The 22,313-nt window shown below is 32.3% G+C and overlaps 1 protein-coding gene across 1 annotated transcript in view; it reads right to left on the reverse strand.

Moving 5' to 3' along the window:
• Positions 1–22,313, reverse strand: part of LOC139549548 (contactin-5-like) — a 785,449-nt gene that overhangs the window by 321,529 nt on the left and 441,607 nt on the right. Inside the window, exon 9 of the mRNA XM_071360158.1 lies at positions 17,128–17,230. Within this exon, the coding sequence (XP_071216259.1) occupies positions 17,128–17,230 (103 nt within the window). The remainder of the gene's footprint in view (positions 1–17,127; positions 17,231–22,313) is intronic.

The raw sequence follows: 22,313 nt of genomic DNA on the forward strand, positions 1-22,313 counted from the left end.
AGAACTATTAGAACTATTAGAACTATTAGAACTATTAGAACTATTAGAACTATTACAACTACTAGAACTATTACAACTATTACAACTATTACAACTATTACAACTATTACAACTATTACAACTATTACAACTATTAGAACTACTACAACTACTAGAACTATTACAACTATTACAACTATTAGAACTATTACAACTATTACAACTATTACAACTATTAGAACTATTACAACTATTACAACTATTACAACTACTAGAACTATTACAACTATTACAACTATTACAACTATTATAACTATTAGAACTATTAGAACTATTAGAACTATTAGAACTATTAGAACTACTAGAACTATTACAACTATTAGAACTATTAGAACTACTACAACTACTATAACTATTATAACTATTACAACTACTAGAACTATTACAACTACTATAACTATTACAACTATTACAACTATTACAACTACTAGAACTATTAGAACTATTAGAACTATTAGAACTATTAGAACTACTAGAACTATTACAACTATTAGAACTATTAGAACTACTAGAACTATCACAACTATTAGAACTATTAGAACTACTACAACTAATATAACTATTATAACTATTAGAACTATTACAACTATTAGAACTATTATAACTATTACAACTACTAGAACTATTACAACTACTAGAACTATTAGAACTATTAGAACTATTAGAACTATTAGAACTATTAGAACTATTACAACTATTACAACTATTACAACTATTACAACTACTAGAACTATTATAACTATTTTAACTACTAGAACTATTACAACTATTACAACTACTAGAACTATTACAACTACTAGAACTATTATAACTATTTTAACTACTAGAACTATTACAACTATTACAACTACTAGAACTATTACAACTACTAGAACTATTAGAACTACTAGAACTATTACAACTATTAGAACTATTAGAACTACTAGAACTATTACAACTATTAGAACTATTACAACTATTAGAACTATTACAACTATTAGAACTATTAGAACTATTACAACTATTATAACTAAAGATTTACTACAACTATTACAACCATTACAACTACAAGAACTATTACAACTATTATAACTACTAGAACTATTACAACTATTACAACTACAAGATTTACTACAACTATTACAACCATTACAACTACTAGAACTATTAGAACTATTATAAATACTAGAACTATTACAACTACTAGAACTAAGAACTATTACAACTACTACAACTACTGCAACTATTACAACTATTACAACTATTACAACTATTACAACTATTACAACTATTACAACTACTAGAACTATTAGAACTACTATAACTATTACAACTATTACAACTACTAGAACTATTAGAACTATTACAACTACTAGAACTATTATAACTATTACAACTATTACAACTATTACAACTATTACAACTACTAGAACTATTAGAACTACTATAACTATTACAACTATTACAACTACTAGAACTATTACAACTATTACAACTATTACAACTATTACAACTATTACAACTATTATAACTATTGTAACTATTTTAACTACTAGAACTATTACAACTATTACAACTAATAGAACTATTGCAACTATTACAACTATTACAACTACTAGAACTATTACAACTATTACAACTATTACAACTATTTTAACTACTAGAACTATTACAACAATTACAACTACTGGAACTATTAGAACTACTAGAACTACTAGAACTATTACAACTATTACAACTATTACAACTACTAGAACTATTATAACTATTTTAACTACTAGAACTATTACAACTATTACAACTACTAGAACTATTACAACTACTAGAACTATTATAACTATTTTAACTACTAGAACTATTACAACTATTACAACTACTAGAACTATTACAACTATTAGAACTATTAGAACTATTAGAACTATTAGAACTATTACAACTACTAGAACTATTACAACTATTACAACTATTACAACTATTAGAACTATTACAACTATTACAACTATTACAACTATTAGAACTATTAGAACTACTACAACTACTAGAACTATTAGAACTACTACAACTACTAGAACTATTACAACTATTACAACTATTAGAACTATTAGAACTATTACAACTATTAGAACTATTACAACTATTACAACTATTACAACTACTAGAACTATTACAACTATTACAACTATTACAACTATTATAACTATTAGAACTATTAGAACTATTAGAACTATTAGAACTATTAGAACTACTAGAACTATTACAACTATTAGAACTATTAGAACTACTACAACTACTAGAACTATTATAACTATTACAACTACTAGAACTATTACAACTACTATAACTATTACAACTATTACAACTATTACAACTACTAGAACTATTAGAACTATTAGAACTATTAGAACTATTAGAACTACTAGAACTATTACAACTATTAGAACTATTAGAACTACTAGAACTATTACAACTATTAGAACTATTAGAACTACTACAACTAATATAACTATTATAACTATTACAACTATTACAACTATTAGAACTATTATAACTATTACAACTACTAGAACTATTACAACTACTAGAACTATTAGAACTATTAGAACTATTAGAACTATTAGAACTATTAGAACTATTACAACTATTACAACTATTACAACTATTACAACTATTACAACTATTACAACTACTAGAACTATTATAACTATTTTAACTACTAGAACTATTACAACTATTACAACTACTAGAACTATTACAACTACTAGAACTATTATAACTATTTTAACTACTAGAACTATTACAACTATTACAACTACTAGAACTATTACAACTACTAGAACTATTAGAACTACTAGAACTATTACAACTATTAGAACTATTAGAACTACTAGAACTATTACAACTATTAGAACTATTACAACTATTAGAACTATTACAACTATTAGAACTATTAGAACTATTACAACTATTATAACTAAAGATTTACTACAACTATTACAACCATTACAACTACAAGAACTATTACAACTATTATAACTACTAGAACTATTACAACTATTACAACTACAAGATTTACTACAACTATTACAACCATTACAACTACTAGAACTATTAGAACTATTATAAATACTAGAACTATTACAACTACTAGAACTAAGAACTATTACAACTACTACAACTACTGCAACTATTACAACTATTACAACTATTACAACTATTACAACTATTACAACTACTAGAACTATTAGAACTACTATAACTATTACAACTATTACAACTACTAGAACTATTAGAACTATTACAACTACTAGAACTATTATAACTATTACAACTATTACAACTATTACAACTACTAGAACTATTAGAACTACTATAACTATTACAACTATTACAACTACTAGAACTATTAGAACTATTAGAACTATTACAACTATTACAACTATTACAACTACTAGAACTATTAGAACTACTATAACTATTACAACTATTACAACTACTAGAACTATTAGAACTATTAGAACTATTACAACTACTAGAACTATTACAACTACTAGAACTATTATAACTATTACAACTATTACAACTATTAGAACTATTATAACTATTACAACTACTAGAACTATTACAACTACTACAACTATTAGAACTATTAGAACTATTACAACTATTACAACTATTATAACTATTAGAACTATTAGAACTATTAGAACTATTACAACTATTACAACTACTAGAACTATTAGAACTATTTTAACTACTAGAACTATTACAACTATTTCAACTACTAGAACTATTACAACTACTAGAACTATTATAACTATTTTAACTACTAGAACTATTACAACTATTACAACTACTAGAACTATTACAACTATTAGAACTATTAGAACTATTAGAACTATTAGAACTATTAGAACTACTAGAACTATTACAACTATTACAACTATTACAACTATTAGAACTATTACAACTATTACAACTATTACAACTATTACAACTATTACAACTACTACAACTACTAGAACTATTACAACTATTACAACTATTACAACTATTACAACTATTACAACTATTACAACTATTACAACTATTAGAACTATTACAACTATTACAACTATTACAACTATTACAACTATTACAACTATTACAACTATTACAACTATTACAACTATTACAACTACTAGAACTATTAGAACTACTATAACTATTACAACTATTACAACTACTAGAACTATTAGAACTATTACAACTACTAGAACTATTATAACTATTACAACTATTACAACTATTACAACTATTACAACTACTAGAACTATTAGAACTACTATAACTATTACAACTATTACAACTACTAGAACTATTAGAACTATTAGAACTATTACAACTATTACAACTATTACAACTATTACAACTACTAGAACTATTAGAACTACTATAACTATTACAACTATTACAACTACTAGAACTATTAGAACTACTATAACTATTACAACTATTACAACTACTAGAACTATTAGAACTATTACAACTACTAGAACTATTATAACTATTACAACTATTACAACTATTACAACTATTGCAACTATTACAACTATTAGAACTATTAGAACTATTAGAACTATTACAACTATTACAACTATTACAACTATTACAACTACTAGAACTATTATAACTATTTTAACTACTAGAACTATTACAACTAATACAACTACTAGAACTATTACAACAACTAGAACTATTATAACTATTTTAACTACTAGAACTATTACAACTATTACAACTACTAGAACTATTACAACTACTAGAACTATTACAACTACTAGAACTATTATAACTATTACAACTATTACAACTATTAGAACTATTATAACTATTACAACTACTAGAACTATTACAACTACTACAACTATTAGAACTATTAGAACTATTACAACTATTACAACTATTATAACTATTAGAACTATTAGAACTATTAGAACTATTACAACTATTACAACTACTAGAACTATTAGAACTATTTTAACTACTAGAACTATTACAACTATTTCAACTACTAGAACTATTACAACTACTAGAACTATTATAACTATTTTAACTACTAGAACTATTACAACTATTACAACTACTAGAACTATTACAACTATTAGAACTATTAGAACTATTAGAACTATTAGAACTACTAGAACTATTACAACTATTACAACTATTACAACTATTAGAACTATTAGAACTATTACAACTATTACAACTATTACAACTATTAGAACTACTACAACTACTAGAACTATTACAACTATTACAACTATTACAACTATTACAACTATTACAACTATTACAACTATTACAACTATTACAACTATTACAACTATTACAACTATTACAACTATTACAACTATTACAACTACTATAACTATTACAACTATTACAACTATTATAACTATTATAACTATTAGAACTATTAGAACTATTAGAACTACTAGAACTATTACAACTATTAGAACTATTAGAACTACTACAACTACTAGAACTATTATAACTATTACAACTACTAGAACTATTACAACTACTATAACTATTACAACTATTACAACTATTACAACTACTAGAACTATTAGAACTATTAGAACTATTAGAACTATTAGAACTACTAGAACTATTACAACTATTAGAACTATTAGAACTACTAGAACTATTAGAACTATTAGAACTATTAGAACTATTAGAACTATTAGAACTATTACAACTATTACAACTATTACAACTATTACAACTATTACAACTACTAGAACTATTATAACTATTTTAACTACTAGAACTATTACAACTATTACAACTACTAGAACTATTACAACTACTAGAACTATTATAACTATTTTAACTACTAGAACTATTACAACTATTACAACTACTAGAACTATTACAACTACTAGAACTATTAGAACTACTAGAACTATTAGAACTATTAGAACTATTAGAACTACTAGAACTATTACAACTATTAGAACTATTACAACTATTAGAACTATTACAACTATTAGAACTATTACAACTATTACAACTATTATAACTAAAGATTTACTACAACTATTACAACCATTACAACTACAAGAACTATTACAACTATTATAACTACTAGAACTTTTACAACTATTACAACTACAAGATTTACTACAACTATTACAACCATTACAACTACTAGAACTATTAGAACTATTATAAATACTAGAACTATTACAACTACTAGAACTAAGAACTATTAGAACTACTACAACTATTGCAACTATTACAACTATTACAACTATTACAACTATTACAACTACTAGAACTATTAGAACTACTATAACTATTACAACTATTACAACTACTAGAACTATTAGAACTATTACAACTACTAGAACTATTATAACTATTACAACTATTACAACTACTAGAACTATTAGAACTATTACAACTATTACAACTACTAGAACTATTAGAACTACTATAACTATTACAACTATTACAACTACTAGAACTATTAGAACTACTATAACTATTACAACTATTACAACTACTAGAACTATTAGAACTATTACAACTACTAGAACTATTATAACTATTACAACTATTACAACTATTACAACTATTACAACTATTACAACTACTAGAACTATTAGAACTACTCTAACTATTACAACTATTACAACTATTACAACTACTAGAACTATTAGAACTATTACAACTACTAGAACTATTAGAACTACTATAACTATTACAACTATTACAACTACTAGAACTATTAGAACTACTATAACTATTACAACTATTACAACTACTAGAACTATTAGAACTACTATAACTATTACAACTATTACAACTACTAGAACTATTAGAACTACTATAACTATTACAACTATTACAACTACTAGAACTATTAGAACTATTACAACTACTAGAACTATTATAACTATTACAACTATTACAACTATTACAACTATTACAACTACTAGAACTATTAGAACTACTCTAACTATTACAACTATTACAACTATTACAACTACTAGAACTATTATTACTATTTTAACTACAAGAACTACTAGAACTATTACAACTATTACAACTACTAGAACTATTACAACTATTACAACTACTAGAACTATTATAACTATTTTAAGTACTAGAACTATTACAGCTACTGGAACTAGTACAACTACTAGAACTATTACAACTATTACAACTATTACAACTATTACAACTAATAGAACTATTAGAACTATTAGAACTATTACAACTACTAGAACTATTACAACTATTACAACTATTACAACTAATAGAACTATTGCAACTATTACAACTATTACAACTATTACAACTACTAGAACTATTACAACTATTACAACTATTACAACTATTACAACTACTAGAACTATTACAACTATTACAACTATTACAACTATTACAACTATTATAACTATTTTAACTACTAGAACTATTACAACTATTACAACTATTACAACTAATAGAACTATTACAACTATTACAACTATTACAACTATTACAACTATTACAACTATTATAACTATTTTAACTACTAGAACTATTACAACTATTACAACTATTACAACTAATAGAACTATTGCAACTATTACAACTATTACAACTATTACAACTACTAGAACTATTACAACTATTACAACTATTACAACTATTTTAACTACTAGAACTATTACAACAATTACAACTACTGGAACTATTAGAACTACTAGAACTACTAGAACTATTACAACTATTACAACTATTACAACTACTAGAACTATTATAACTATTTTAACTACTAGAACTATTACAACTATTACAACTACTAGAACTATTACAACTACTCGAACTATTATAACTATTTTAACTACTAGAACTATTACAACTATTACAACTACTAGAACTATTACAACTATTAGAACTATTAGAACTATTAGAACTATTACAACTATTACAACTACTATAACTATTACAACTATTACAACTACTAGAACTATTAGAACTACTATAACTATTACAACTATTACAACTACTAGAACTATTAGAACTATTACAACTACTAGAACTATTATAACTATTACAACTATTACAACTATTACAACTATTACAACTATTACAACTACTAGAACTATTAGAACTACTCTAACTATTACAACTATTACAACTATTACAACTACTAGAACTATTATTACTATTTTAACTACAAGAACTACTAGAACTATTACAACTATTACAACTACTAGAACTATTACAACTATTACAACTACTAGAACTATTATAACTATTTTAAGTACTAGAACTATTACAGCTACTGGAACTAGTACAACTACTAGAACTATTACAACTATTACAACTATTACAACTAATAGAACTATTAGAACTATTAGAACTATTACAACTACTAGAACTATTACAACTATTACAACTATTACAACTAATAGAACTATTGCAACTATTACAACTATTACAACTAATAGAACTATTAGAACTATTAGAACTATTACAACTACTAGAACTATTACAACTATTACAACTATTACAACTAATAGAACTATTAGAACTATTAGAACTATTACAACTACTAGAACTATTACAACTATTACAACTATTACAACTAATAGAACTATTGCAACTATTACAACTATTACAACTATTACAACTACTAGAACTATTACAACTATTACAACTATTACAACTATTACAACTATTATAACTATTTTAACTACTAGAACTATTACAACTATTACAACTATTACAACTAATAGAACTATTACAACTATTACAACTATTACAACTATTATAACTATTATAACTATTTTAACTACTAGAACTATTACAACTATTACAACTAATAGAACTATTGCAACTATTACAACTATTACAACTACTAGAACTATTACAACTATTACAACTATTACAACTATTTTAACTACTAGAACTATTACAACAATTACAACTACTGGAACTATTAGAACTACTAGAACTACTAGAACTATTACAACTATTACAACTATTACAACTACTAGAACTATTATAACTATTTTAACTACTAGAACTATTACAACTATTACAACTACTAGAACTATTACAACTACTAGAACTATTATAACTATTTTAACTACTAGAACTATTACAACTATTACAACTACTAGAACTATTACAACTATTAGAACTATTAGAACTATTAGAACTATTAGAACTATTACAACTACTAGAACTATTACAACTATTACAACTATTACAACTATTAGAACTATTACAACTATTACAACTATTACAACTATTAGAACTATTAGAACTACTACAACTACTAGAACTATTACAACTATTACAACTATTAGAACTATTACAACTATTACAACTATTACAACTATTAGAACTATTACAACTATTACAACTATTACAACTACTAGAACTATTACAACTATTACAACTATTACAACTATTACAACTATTATAACTATTAGAACTATTAGAACTATTAGAACTATTAGAACTACTAGAACTATTACAACTATTAGAACTATTAGAACTACTACAACTACTAGAACTATTATAACTATTACAACTACTAGAACTATTACAACTACTATAACTATTACAACTATTACAACTATTACAACTACTAGAACTATTAGAACTATTAGAACTATTAGAACTATTAGAACTACTAGAACTATTACAACTATTAGAACTATTAGAACTACTAGAACTATTACAACTATTAGAACTATTAGAACTACTACAACTACTATAACTATTATAACTATTACAACTATTACAACTATTACAACTATTATAACTATTACAACTACTAGAACTATTACAACTACTAGAACTATTAGAACTATTAGAACTATTAGAACTATTAGAACTATTACAACTATTACAACTATTACAACTATTACAACTACTAGAACTATTATAACTATTTTAACTACTAGAACTATTACAACTATTACAACTACTAGAACTATTACAACTACTAGAACTATTATAACTATTTTAACTACTAGAACTATTACAACTATTACAACTACTAGAACTATTACAACTACTAGAACTATTAGAACTACTAGAACTATTACAACTATTAGAACTATTAGAACTACTAGAACTATTACAACTATTAGAACTATTACAACTATTAGAACTATTACAACTATTAGAACTATTAGAACTATTACAACTATTATAACTAAAGATTTACTACAACTATTACAACCATTACAACTACAAGAACTATTACAACTATTATAACTACTAGAACTATTACAACTATTACAACTACAAGATTTACTACAACTATTACAACCATTACAACTACTAGAACTATTAGAACTATTATAAATACTAGAACTATTACAACTACTAGAACTAAGAACTATTACAACTACTACAACTATTGCAACTATTACAACTATTACAACTATTACAACTATTACAACTATTACAACTACTAGAACTATTAGAACTACTATAACTAGTACAACTATTACAACTACTAGAACTATTAGAACTATTACAACTACTAGAACTATTATAACTATTACAACTATTACAACTATTACAACTATTACAACTACTAGAACTATTAGAACTACTATAACTATTACAACTATTACAACTACTAGAACTATTAGAACTATTAGAACTATTACAACTATTACAACTATTACAACTACTAGAACTATTAGAACTACTCTAACTATTACAACTATTACAACTATTACAACTACTAGAACTATTATTACTATTTTAACTACAAGAACTACTAGAACTATTACAACTATTACAACTACTAGAACTAGTACAACTATTACAACTACTAGAACTATTATAACTATTTTAAGTACTAGAACTATTACAGCTACTGGAACTAGTACAACTACTAGAACTATTACAACTATTACAACTATTACAACTAATAGAACTATTAGAACTATTAGAACTATTACAACTACTAGAACTATTACAACTATTACAACTAATAGAACTATTGCAACTATTACAACTATTACAACTATTACAACTACTAGAACTATTACAACTATTACAACTATTACAACTATTACAACTACTAGAACTATTACAACTATTACAACTATTACAACTATTACAACTATTATAACTATTTTAACTACTAGAACTATTACAACTATTACAACTATTACAACTAATAGAACTATTGCAACTACTAGAACTATTACAACAATTACAACTACTGGAACTATTAGAACTACTAGAACTATTACAACTACTAGAACTATTACAACTACTAGAACTATTACAACTACTAGAAATATTAGAACTATTACAACTATTATAACTACTAGAACTATTACAACTACTAGAACTATTACAACTATTATAACTACTAGAACTATTACAACTACTAGAACTATTACAACTACTAGAACTATTACAACTACTAGAACTATTACAACTATTACAACTATTACAACTAATAGAACTATTACAACTATTAAAACTACTAGAAATATTAGAACTATTACAACTACTAGAACTATTATAACTATTTTAAGTACTAGAACTATTACAACTACTAGAACTAGTACAACTACTAGAACTATTACAACTATTACAACTAATAGAACTATTACAACTATTAAAACTACTAGAAATATTAGAACTATTACAACTACTAGAACTATTACAACTATTATAACTACTAGAACTATTATAACTACTAGAACTATTACAACTATTACAACTATTACAACTATTACTACTACTAGAACTATTAGAACTATTACAACTACTAGAACTATTACAACTACTAGAACTATTACAACTATTACAACTATTACTACTACTAGAACTATTAGAACTATTATAACTACTAGAACTATTACAACTACTAGAACTATTACAACTACTAGAACTATTACAACTACTAGAACTATTAGAACTATTAGAATATTACAACTACTAGAACTATTACAACTATTACAACTATTACTACTCCTAGAACTATTAGAACTATTATAACTACTAGAACTATTACAACTACTAGAACTAGTACAACTACTAGAACTATTAGAACTATTATAACTACTAGAACTCTTAGAACTATTACAACTATTACAACTACTAGAACTATTAGAACTATTATAACTACTAGAACTATTACAACTACTAGAACTATTACAACTATTATAACTACTAGAACTATTACAACTACTAGAACTATTAGAACTACTAGAACTATTAGAACAGGACACTAATAAATCCAGGACACTAATGAATCCATAGAACATGGTTCTTTGACAGGACACTAATGAATCCATAGAACATGGTTCTTCGACAGGACTCTAATGAACCTATAGAACACGATCCTTCTGACAAGACACTAGTGAATCCATAGAACATGTCCTTCTGACAGGACACTAATGAACCCATAGAACGTCAATGTACAGTAGCCCAACATGGACAAAATGTAATCATAGACCATTTAAAAACATTGGTAAATTTTTACACATACAGGCCAGTGTTATTTTTCAGCCTGTAAACCTCTATCTCAGACAGTTTCCCACACAGTGTTGTCATTGACAGATATCCCTAAGCATACATCCAGCCAGCCAGCCAGACAGCCAGCCAGCCAGCCAGCCAGACAGACAGACAGACAGCCAGACAGACAGACAAGCGCAGACAGGCAGACAGACGGAATGACCAGCAGGGAGGCAGGCAGACAGACAGACAGACATACAGACAGACAGACAGACAGACAGACAGACAGACAGACAGACAGACAGACAGACAGACAGACAGACAGACAGACAAGCGCAGACAGGCAGACAGACGGAATGACCAGCAGGCAGGCAGGCAGGCAGACAGGCAGACAGACAGACAGACAGACAGACAGACAGACAGACAGACAGACAGACAGACAGACAGACAGACAGACAGACAGACAGACAGACAGACAGACAGACAGACAGACAGAATTACCAACAGACAGACAGACAGACAGACAGACAGACAGACAGACAGACAGACAGACAGACAGACAGACAGACAGACAGACAGACAGACAGACAGACAGACAGACAGACAGACAGACAAACAGAATGACCAGCAGGCAGACAGACAGACAGACAGACAGACAGACAGACAGACAGACAGACAGACAGACAGACAGACAGACAGACAGACAGACAGACAGACAGACAGACAGACAGACAGGCAGACAGACGGAATGACCAGCAGACAGGCAGACAGACAGACAGACAGACAGACAGACAGACAGACAGACAGACAGACAGACAGACAGACAGACAGACAGACAGACAGACAGACAGGGAGACAGGCATACAGACAGGGATACAGGCAGACAGACAGACAGACAGACAGACAGACACACACACACACACACACACACACACACAGACAGACAGACAGACAGACAGACAGACAGACAGACAGACAGACAGACAGACAGACAGACAGACAGACAGACAGACAGACAGACAGACAGACAGACAGACAGACAGACAGACAGACAGACAGACAGACAGACAGACAGACAGGGAGACAGGCATACAGACAGGGATACAGACAGACAGACAGACAGACAGACAGACAGACAGACAGACAGACAGACAGACAGACAGACAGACAGACAGACAGACAGACAGACAGACAGACAGACAGACAGACAGACAGACAGACAGACAGACAGACAGACAGACAGACAGACAGACAGACGCTGACAGACAGACAGACAGACTGACTGACTGACTGACTGACAGACAGACAGACAGACAGACAGACAGACAGACAGACAGACAGACAGACAGACAGACAGACAGACAGACAGACAGACAGACAGACAGACAGACAGACAGACAGACAGACAGACAGACAGACAGACAGACAGACAGACGTGTTGTCTACTCTATAGAGAATAAAAAAAGCTTGGGCCTTTTCCAATATCCACACCAAGACCCTTCTCTCTTCCATCTGAACCTGCAGCTATCATACATAGTGATCGACAGGAACGAGAACTAAACAAATGTCAAGTTCACAGTATAAAGACGGGCATTTCTTGATAGACCACATAGATAAATCATTCATTTGTAGGTGTAGAGGGGTAAAGTCACCAGGATCACCACGCCAATGACAGCAATCAGGCCCAAATTAGTTAAGAGACAGGGTCTGCCTCCCAAATGGCACCCTATACCTCTATGTGCCCTGGTCAAAAGTAGTGCACTACATAGGGAATAGGGTACCATTTGGGATGTATTTCGGGGAGAGCAGGTCAAGGTCTACTGCAGTCTGTTTGCTGAGCTCCTGTATACGTTTTAATAGAATAAAGTCAAGCAGAGGAGATGGGAGAGTAAGCATGCAGTCAGGGCAATGTCTATAGGCTTTGGTAATTACTTATTATTCTAATGTAGATCATTCATTGTAAATGACTGACTCAGACTGCAACCCCTTGAAAGCATTGTAAATAATTACTAGGTCCTTCAGTGGTAGCGTCAGATTAGAAGCTGTTTGCACTCTAGTTGGGAATCGGTTATGCATTATTCAACACAAATAATCATTATAAACAACATAAGAAGTAGGAATGAAACAGGATTATGTTTGGATATGAACAATTATCTTGTTATGCAAAACACTCCTTTTAAGCTTTGCCTTGGGAGATCAACAAGAGGGTGTAAACATCTTTAACCAACTTGTTGGCATGATCGCCTGTCTCTGTCTGTCTTTCTGATGCTCTACAGATTCCTTAAATGACATGTTCATTTGATATTTGTTTATTTTCAAAGTGCTGCCTGTTCTACATCCAGAATCCATTAGGGCTACATCAAGCTTTTACAGAATGATCATTATTATCACACAGTATACAGCAGCCTAATGTTAAAACTCCACCCTTCATGTCATGCTGCTTTGTAAACCAAGAAACCAGCCACCATAGGTTGCGTGACACTCAGCAGCATAGACAAGTGGTCCTGGTCTCTGTGATGTTGGCCTGTACCATGCTGACAAATGTTAGTGTGTTTTTCCCTCCTGGCGTTTCACTGGTGGTGGCCGGGCTGGCTCTATCTTTCACAGCCTTAACCTTGGCTTCCACGCTACACAACAGATATTAAAAACACCCTGCAAACACTGGTTGGCATTACTTTCCATTATCACAACACATGGCTCCCCAGGGCTCAGTTTCCTCTCCACTCCTGCTTCCACCAGCACTAACATGCCATCTAGCAGGCCATGATGGCTCCAACTGGTAATACAGTGGCTCAACATCCAGCCTGGAGTGAATGTTAATATAGGAAAGGTTTTTGGCTCTTATAGACGTTTACAATAGTGAGCGGATGTGTAGCCGAGTCATAGCCTACATAACACTGTTCTGTACATGGTCATAAATAGTCTTATAGCCTTCATCATGTTTGTATATGGCTCTGGATTGTAGTGTGTTGCTGTTTAGGGTTTGGTTAACCCAGTTTACAAGAAACATAGCAATTAGTATCAGTAATGTACGGAAATGTTTCCATCTGGAAAATGTTTTTATACAACCATTATGAAAATGTATTTAACAAAGCATATTGCAATGAATAAGGGATGACAATCAATGAATCTACTGGTGGTTGTTGATAGTGTTGAATAAGGGATTATAGTAAATTAATCTACTGGTGGTTGTTGATTGTGTTCAATAAGGGATTATAGTAAATTAATCTACTGGTGGTTGTTGATTGTGTTCAATAAGGAATTATAGTAATTAATCTACTGGTTGTTGAATAGGGGATTATAGTAAATTAATCTACTGGTGGTTGTTTATAGTGTTGAATGAGGGATTATAGTAATTAATCTACTGGTGGTTGATAGTGTTGAATAAGGGATTATATTAAATTAATCTACTGGTGGTTGTTGATAGTGTTCAATAAGGAATTATAGTAAATTAATCTACTGGTGGTTGTTTATAGTGTTGAATAAGGGATTATAGTAAATTAATCTACTGGTTGTTGAATAGGGGATTATAGTAAATTAATCTACTGGTGGTTGTTTATAGTGTTGAATGAGGGATTATAGTAATTAATCTACTGGTGGTTGATAGTGTTGAATAAGGGATTATATTAAATTAATCTACTGGTGGTTGTTGATAGTGTTGAATGAGGGATTATAGTAATGAATCTACTGGTGGTTGTTGATAGTGTTGAATAAGGGATTATAGTAAATTAATCTACTGGTGGTTGTTGATTGTGTTCAATAAGGAATTATAGTAAATTAATCTACTGGTGGTTGTTTATAGTGTTGAATAAGGGATTATAGTAAATTAATCTACTGGTTGTTGAATAGGGGATTATAGTAAATTAATCTACTGGTGGTTGTTTATAGTGTTGAATAAGGGATTATAGTAAATTAATATACTGGTGGTTGTTTATAGTGTTGAATAAGGGATTATAGTAAATTAATCTACTGGTGGTTGAATAAGGGATTATAATAAATTAATCTACTGGTGGTTGTTTATAGTGTTGAATAAGGGATTATAGTAAATTAATCTACTGGTGGTTGAATAAGGGATTATAGTAAATTAATCTACTGGTGGTTGTTGATAGTGTTGAATAAGGGATTATAGTAAATTAATCTACTGGTGGTTGAATAAGGGATTATAATAAATTAATCTACTGGTGGTTGTTTATAGTGTTGAATAAGGGATTATAGTAAATTAATCTACTGGTGGTTGAATAAGGGATTATAGTAAATTAATCTACTGGTGGTTGTTGATAGTGTTGAATAAGGGATTATAGTAAATTAATCTACTGGTGGTTGTTGCGAGTGTTGAATGAGGGATGATAGTCAGTGGATCTACTGGTGGTTCTTGCTAGCATTTTAATAAGGATTGCAAAATTCCAGTAATGTTCCCAAATTTCCCCAGTTATTCCCGCAATGCCTGTTGGAGAATTCCTGGATTTCCTCTTAATTCCTTCCCATTCCAGGAATCTTACAGCTGGTATTTCTAGAAAACTGGGGAATTTTAGGAAAGTAACATGAATTTTGTGTCACTAAATTCCACCATAAAGGAGATATATGGATGTTCAGGGGATCAAACAGCTTGGATGTTTCTGTACTTACTTCCCCAGGGCGAAACACTCCAGACTCACTGTGACTCCTTTGGCAGCCAGGACAGATTGGGGGAAATGCACCTCGATTTTAGGCTCATATTCTCCCATTATACCTGTAATCAAAAGATGACAGAAGAGAGAAGTGATATCAAGTTTAGTGATCAGCAGGACATCAAACACCAACCATTCCCCAGCATGCCATCTCCCCTAGCTAGAAGTTACACAGACAGCGGCTGAAGAAAGACTGTCTGGGAAATGTGAGATAAAAATGGTATGTTAACCACACACACACACACACACACACACACACACACACACACACACACACACACACACACACACACACACACACACACACACACACACACACACACACACACACACACACACACACACACACACTCCTTCCCTCAACTGGAATCCCACCCCCCACCAACACTCTGTGTTGAATCTGTAGTGCAGATGTTAAGATGACAAAGATGCAGAAGTGCATTGGGTAGATATGTACTGATGATGCTTGGCGCCTGGGGTATCCTGGTGTGTTTGGATGTGTGTGAATTTGTATTTGTATTTATTATGGATCCACATTGCCAAGGCATGCCAAGGCAGCAGCTACTCTTCCTGGGGTTAAGCTAAGTTAATGCAGTGTGTGTGTGTATGAGGGTTAACAGGCCTGCTTGGGTCTCGCTACTCATGCGGAACACTAAATAATACAGTTCGCAAGCCTATGAATAACTATTCTGCTGCTAGCATCCATTACTAACACCTTCTGCTGCTAGCATCCATTACTAAAACCTTCTGCTGCTAGCATCCATTACTAACACCTTCTGTTGCTAGCATCCATTACTAAAACCTTCTGCTGCTAGCATCCATTACTAACACCTTCTGCAGCTAGCATCCATTATTAGTAATGGATGCTAGTAGCAGAAGGTGTTAGTAATGGATGCTAGGTTTTAGTAATGGATGCTAGCAGCAGAAGGTGTTAGTAATGGATGCTAGCAACCGAAGGTGTTTGTAATGGATGCTAGGTGTTAGTAATGGATGCTAGCAGCAGAAGGTGTTAGTAATGGATGCTAGGAGCAGAAGGTGTTAGTAATGGATGCTAGGTGTTAGTAATGGATGCTAGTAGCAGAAGGTGTTAGTAATGGATGCTAGCAGCAGAAGGTGTTAGTAATGGATGCTAGGTGTTAGTAATGGATGCTAGGTGATAGTAATGGATGCTAGCAGCAGAAGGTGTTAGTAATGGATGCTAGGTGTTGGTAATGGATGCTAGCAGCAGAAGGTGTTAGTAATGGATGCTAGGTGTTAGTAATGGATGCTAGCAGCAGATGGTGTTAGTAATGGATGCTAGTAGCAGAAGGTGTTAGTAATGGATGCTAGCAGCAGAAGGTGTTAGTAATGGATGCTAGCAGAGAAGGTGATAGTAATGGATGCTAGCAGCAGAAGGTGTTAGTCATGGATGCTAGCAGCAGATGGTGTTAGTAATGGATGGTAGCTGCAGAAGGTGTTAGTAATGGATGCTAGCTGCAGAAGGTGTTAGTAATGGATGCTAGCAGCAGAAGGTTTTAGTAATGGATGCTAGCAGCAGAAGGTGTTAGTAATGGATGCTAGCAGCAGATGGTGTTAGTAATGGATGCTAGCAGCAGATGGTGTTAGTAATGGATGCTAGCTGCAGAAGGTGTCTAACACCTTCTGCTGCTAGCATCCATTACTAAAACGTTCTGCTGCTAGCATCCATTACTAACACCTTCTGTTGCTAGCATCCATTACTAAAACCTTCCGCTGCTAGCATCCATTACTAACACCTTCTGCTGCTAGCATCCATTACTAACACCATCTGCTGCTAGCATCCATTACTAACACCATCTGCTGCTAGCATCCATTACTAAAACCTTCTGCTGCTAGCATCCATTACTAACACCTTCTGTTGCTAGCATCCATTTCTAAAACCCTCTGCTGCTAGCATCCATTACTAACACCTTCTGCTGCTAGCATCCATTACTAACACCTTCTGCTGCTAGCATCCATTACTAACACCTTCTGCTGCTAGCATCCATTACTAACACCTTCTGCTGCTAGCATCCATTACTAAAACCTTCTGTTGCTAGCATCCATTACTAACACCTTCTGCTGCTAGCATCCATTACTATCACCTTCTCTGCTAGCATCCATTACTAACACCTTCTGCTGCTAGCATCCATTACTAACACCTTCTGCTGCTAGCATCCATTACTAACACCTTCTGCTGCTAGCATCCATTACTAAAACCTTCTGTTGCTAGCATCCATTACTAACACCTTCTGCTGCTAGCATCCATTACTAAAAACCTTCTGTTGCTAGCATCCATTACTAACACCTTCTGCTGCTAGCATCCATTACTAACACCTTCTGCTACTAGCATCAATTACTAACACCATCTGCTGCTAGCATCCATTACTAACACCTAGCATCCATTACTAACACCTTCTGCTGCTAGCATCCATTACCAACACCTAGCATCCATTACAAACACCTTCTGCTGCTAGCATCCATTACTAAAACCTAGCATCCATTACTAACACCTTCTGCTACTAGCATCCATTACTAACACCTTCTGCTGCTAGCATCCATTACTAACACCTAGCATCCATAACTAACAGCTTCTGCTGCTAGCATCCATTACTAACACCTAGCATCCATTACTAACACCTTTTGCTGCTAGCATCCATTACTAACACCTTCTGCTGCTAGCATCCATTACTAACACCTTCTGCTGCTAGCATCCATTACAAACACCTTCTGTTGCTAGCATCCATTACTAACACCTTCTGCTGCTAGCATCCATTACTAACACCTTCTGCTGCTAGCATCCATTACTAACACCTTCTGCTGCTAGCATCCATTACTAAAACCTTCTGCTATTAGCATCCATTACTAACACCTTCTGCTGCTAGCATCCATTACTAACACCTTCTGCTGCTAGCATCCATTACTAAAACCTTCTGCTATTAGCATCCATTACTAACACCTAGCATCCATTACAAACACCTTCGGTTGCTAGCATCCATTACTAACACCTTCTGCTGCTAGCATCCATTTCTATCACCTAGCATCCATTACTAACACCTAGCATCCATTACTAACACCTTCTGCTGCTAGCATCCATTACTAACACCTTCTGCTACTAGCATCCATTACTAACACCTAGCATCCATTACTAACACCTTCTGCTGCTAGCATCCATTACTAACACCTTCTGCTGCTAGCATCCATTACTAACACCTAGCATCCATTACAAACACCTTCGGTTGCTAGCATCCATTACTAACACCTTCTGCTGCTAGCATCCATTACTAAAACCTAGCATCCATTACTAACACCTTCTGCTACTAGCATCCATTACTAACACCTTCTGCTGCTAGCATCCATTACTAACAGCTTCTGCTGCTAGCATCCATTACTAACACCTAGCATCCATTACTACCACCTTTTGCTGCTAGCATCAATTACTAACACCTTCTGCTGCTAGCATCCATTACTAACACCTTCTGCTGCTAGCATCCATTACAAACACCTTCTGTTGCTAGCATCCGTTACTAACACCTTCTGCTGCTAGCATCCATTACTAACACCTTCTGCTGCTAGCATCCATTACTAACACCTATCATCCATTACTAACACCTTCTGCTGCTAGCATCCATTACTAACACCTTCTGCTGCTAGCATCCATTACTAAAACCTAGCATCCATTACTAACACCTTCTGCTACTAGCATCCATTACTAACACCTTCTGCTGCTAGCATCCATTACTAACACCTAGCATCCATTACTATCACCTAGCATCCATTACTATCACCTATCATCCATTACTAACACCTTCTGCTACTAGCATCCATTACTAACACCTTCTGCTGCTAGCATCCATTACTAACACCTTCTGCTGCTAGCATCCATTACTAACACCTTCTGCTGCTAGCATCCATTACTAACACCTTCTGCTACTAGCATCCATTACTAACACCTAGCATCCATTACTAACACCTTCTGCTGATAGCATCCATTACTAATACCTAGCATCCATTACTAATACCTTCTGCTGCTAGCATCCATTACTAACACCTTCTGCTGCTAGCATCCATTACTAACACCTTCTGCTGCTAGCATCCATTACTAACACCTTCTGCTGCTAGCATCCATTACTAACACCTTCTGCTGCTAGCATCCATTACTAACACCTTCTGCTGCTAGCATCCATTACTAACACCTAGCATCCATTACTAACACCTTCTGCTGCTAGCATCCATTACTAACACCTAGCATCCATTACTAACACCTTCTGCTGCTAGCATCCATTACCATCACCTAGCATCCATTACTATCACCTAGCATCCATTACTAACACCTTCTGCTGCTAGCATCCATTACCATCACCTAGCATCCATTACTAACACCTAGCATCCATTACTAACACCTTCTGCTGCTAGCATCCATTACTAACACCTTCTGCTGCTAGCATCCATTACCATCACCTAGCATCCATTACTAACACCTTCTGCTGCTAGCATCCATTACCATCACCTAGCATCCATTACTAACACCTTCTGCTGCTAGCATCCATTACCATCACCTAGCATCCATTACTAACACCTTCTGCTGCTAGCATCCATTACCATCACCTAGCATCCATTACTAACACCTAGCATCCATTACTAACACCTTCTGCTGCTAGCATCCATTACTAACACCTTCTGCTGCTAGCATCCATTACCATCACCTAGCATCCATTACTAACACCTTCTGCTGCTAGCATCCATTACCATCACCTAGCATCCATTACTAACACCTTCTGCTGCTAGCATCCATTACCATCACCTAGCATCCATACTACAACCAACATTACACATGTTGAGCCACAAAGCTTCAACATGCCTTCATCTGCAGACCCTTTCATGAGGTCATACTCAGACATACAAACAGTTGAAATGATGACACTCCCCACAGATATAGCAAGTGACCATCTGTTGCACCATATTTCAGTACATACTGCCAGTACCAGACAGACACATACACACTCACTGACGGAAGGACAGACGGATAACCACATGCTGATGGACGCATGCAAGCAAGCACGCACACATGCACGCACACACACACCCTCACTTGTTTTCTTCGATGGAAATGAAGACAGTAAAGGACAGGGAATAGGATTCTATTGA

This window comes from Salvelinus alpinus, chromosome 22, assembly GCF_045679555.1.
Source record: "Salvelinus alpinus chromosome 22, SLU_Salpinus.1, whole genome shotgun sequence".
Classification (NCBI taxonomy): domain Eukaryota; kingdom Metazoa; phylum Chordata; class Actinopteri; order Salmoniformes; family Salmonidae; genus Salvelinus; species Salvelinus alpinus.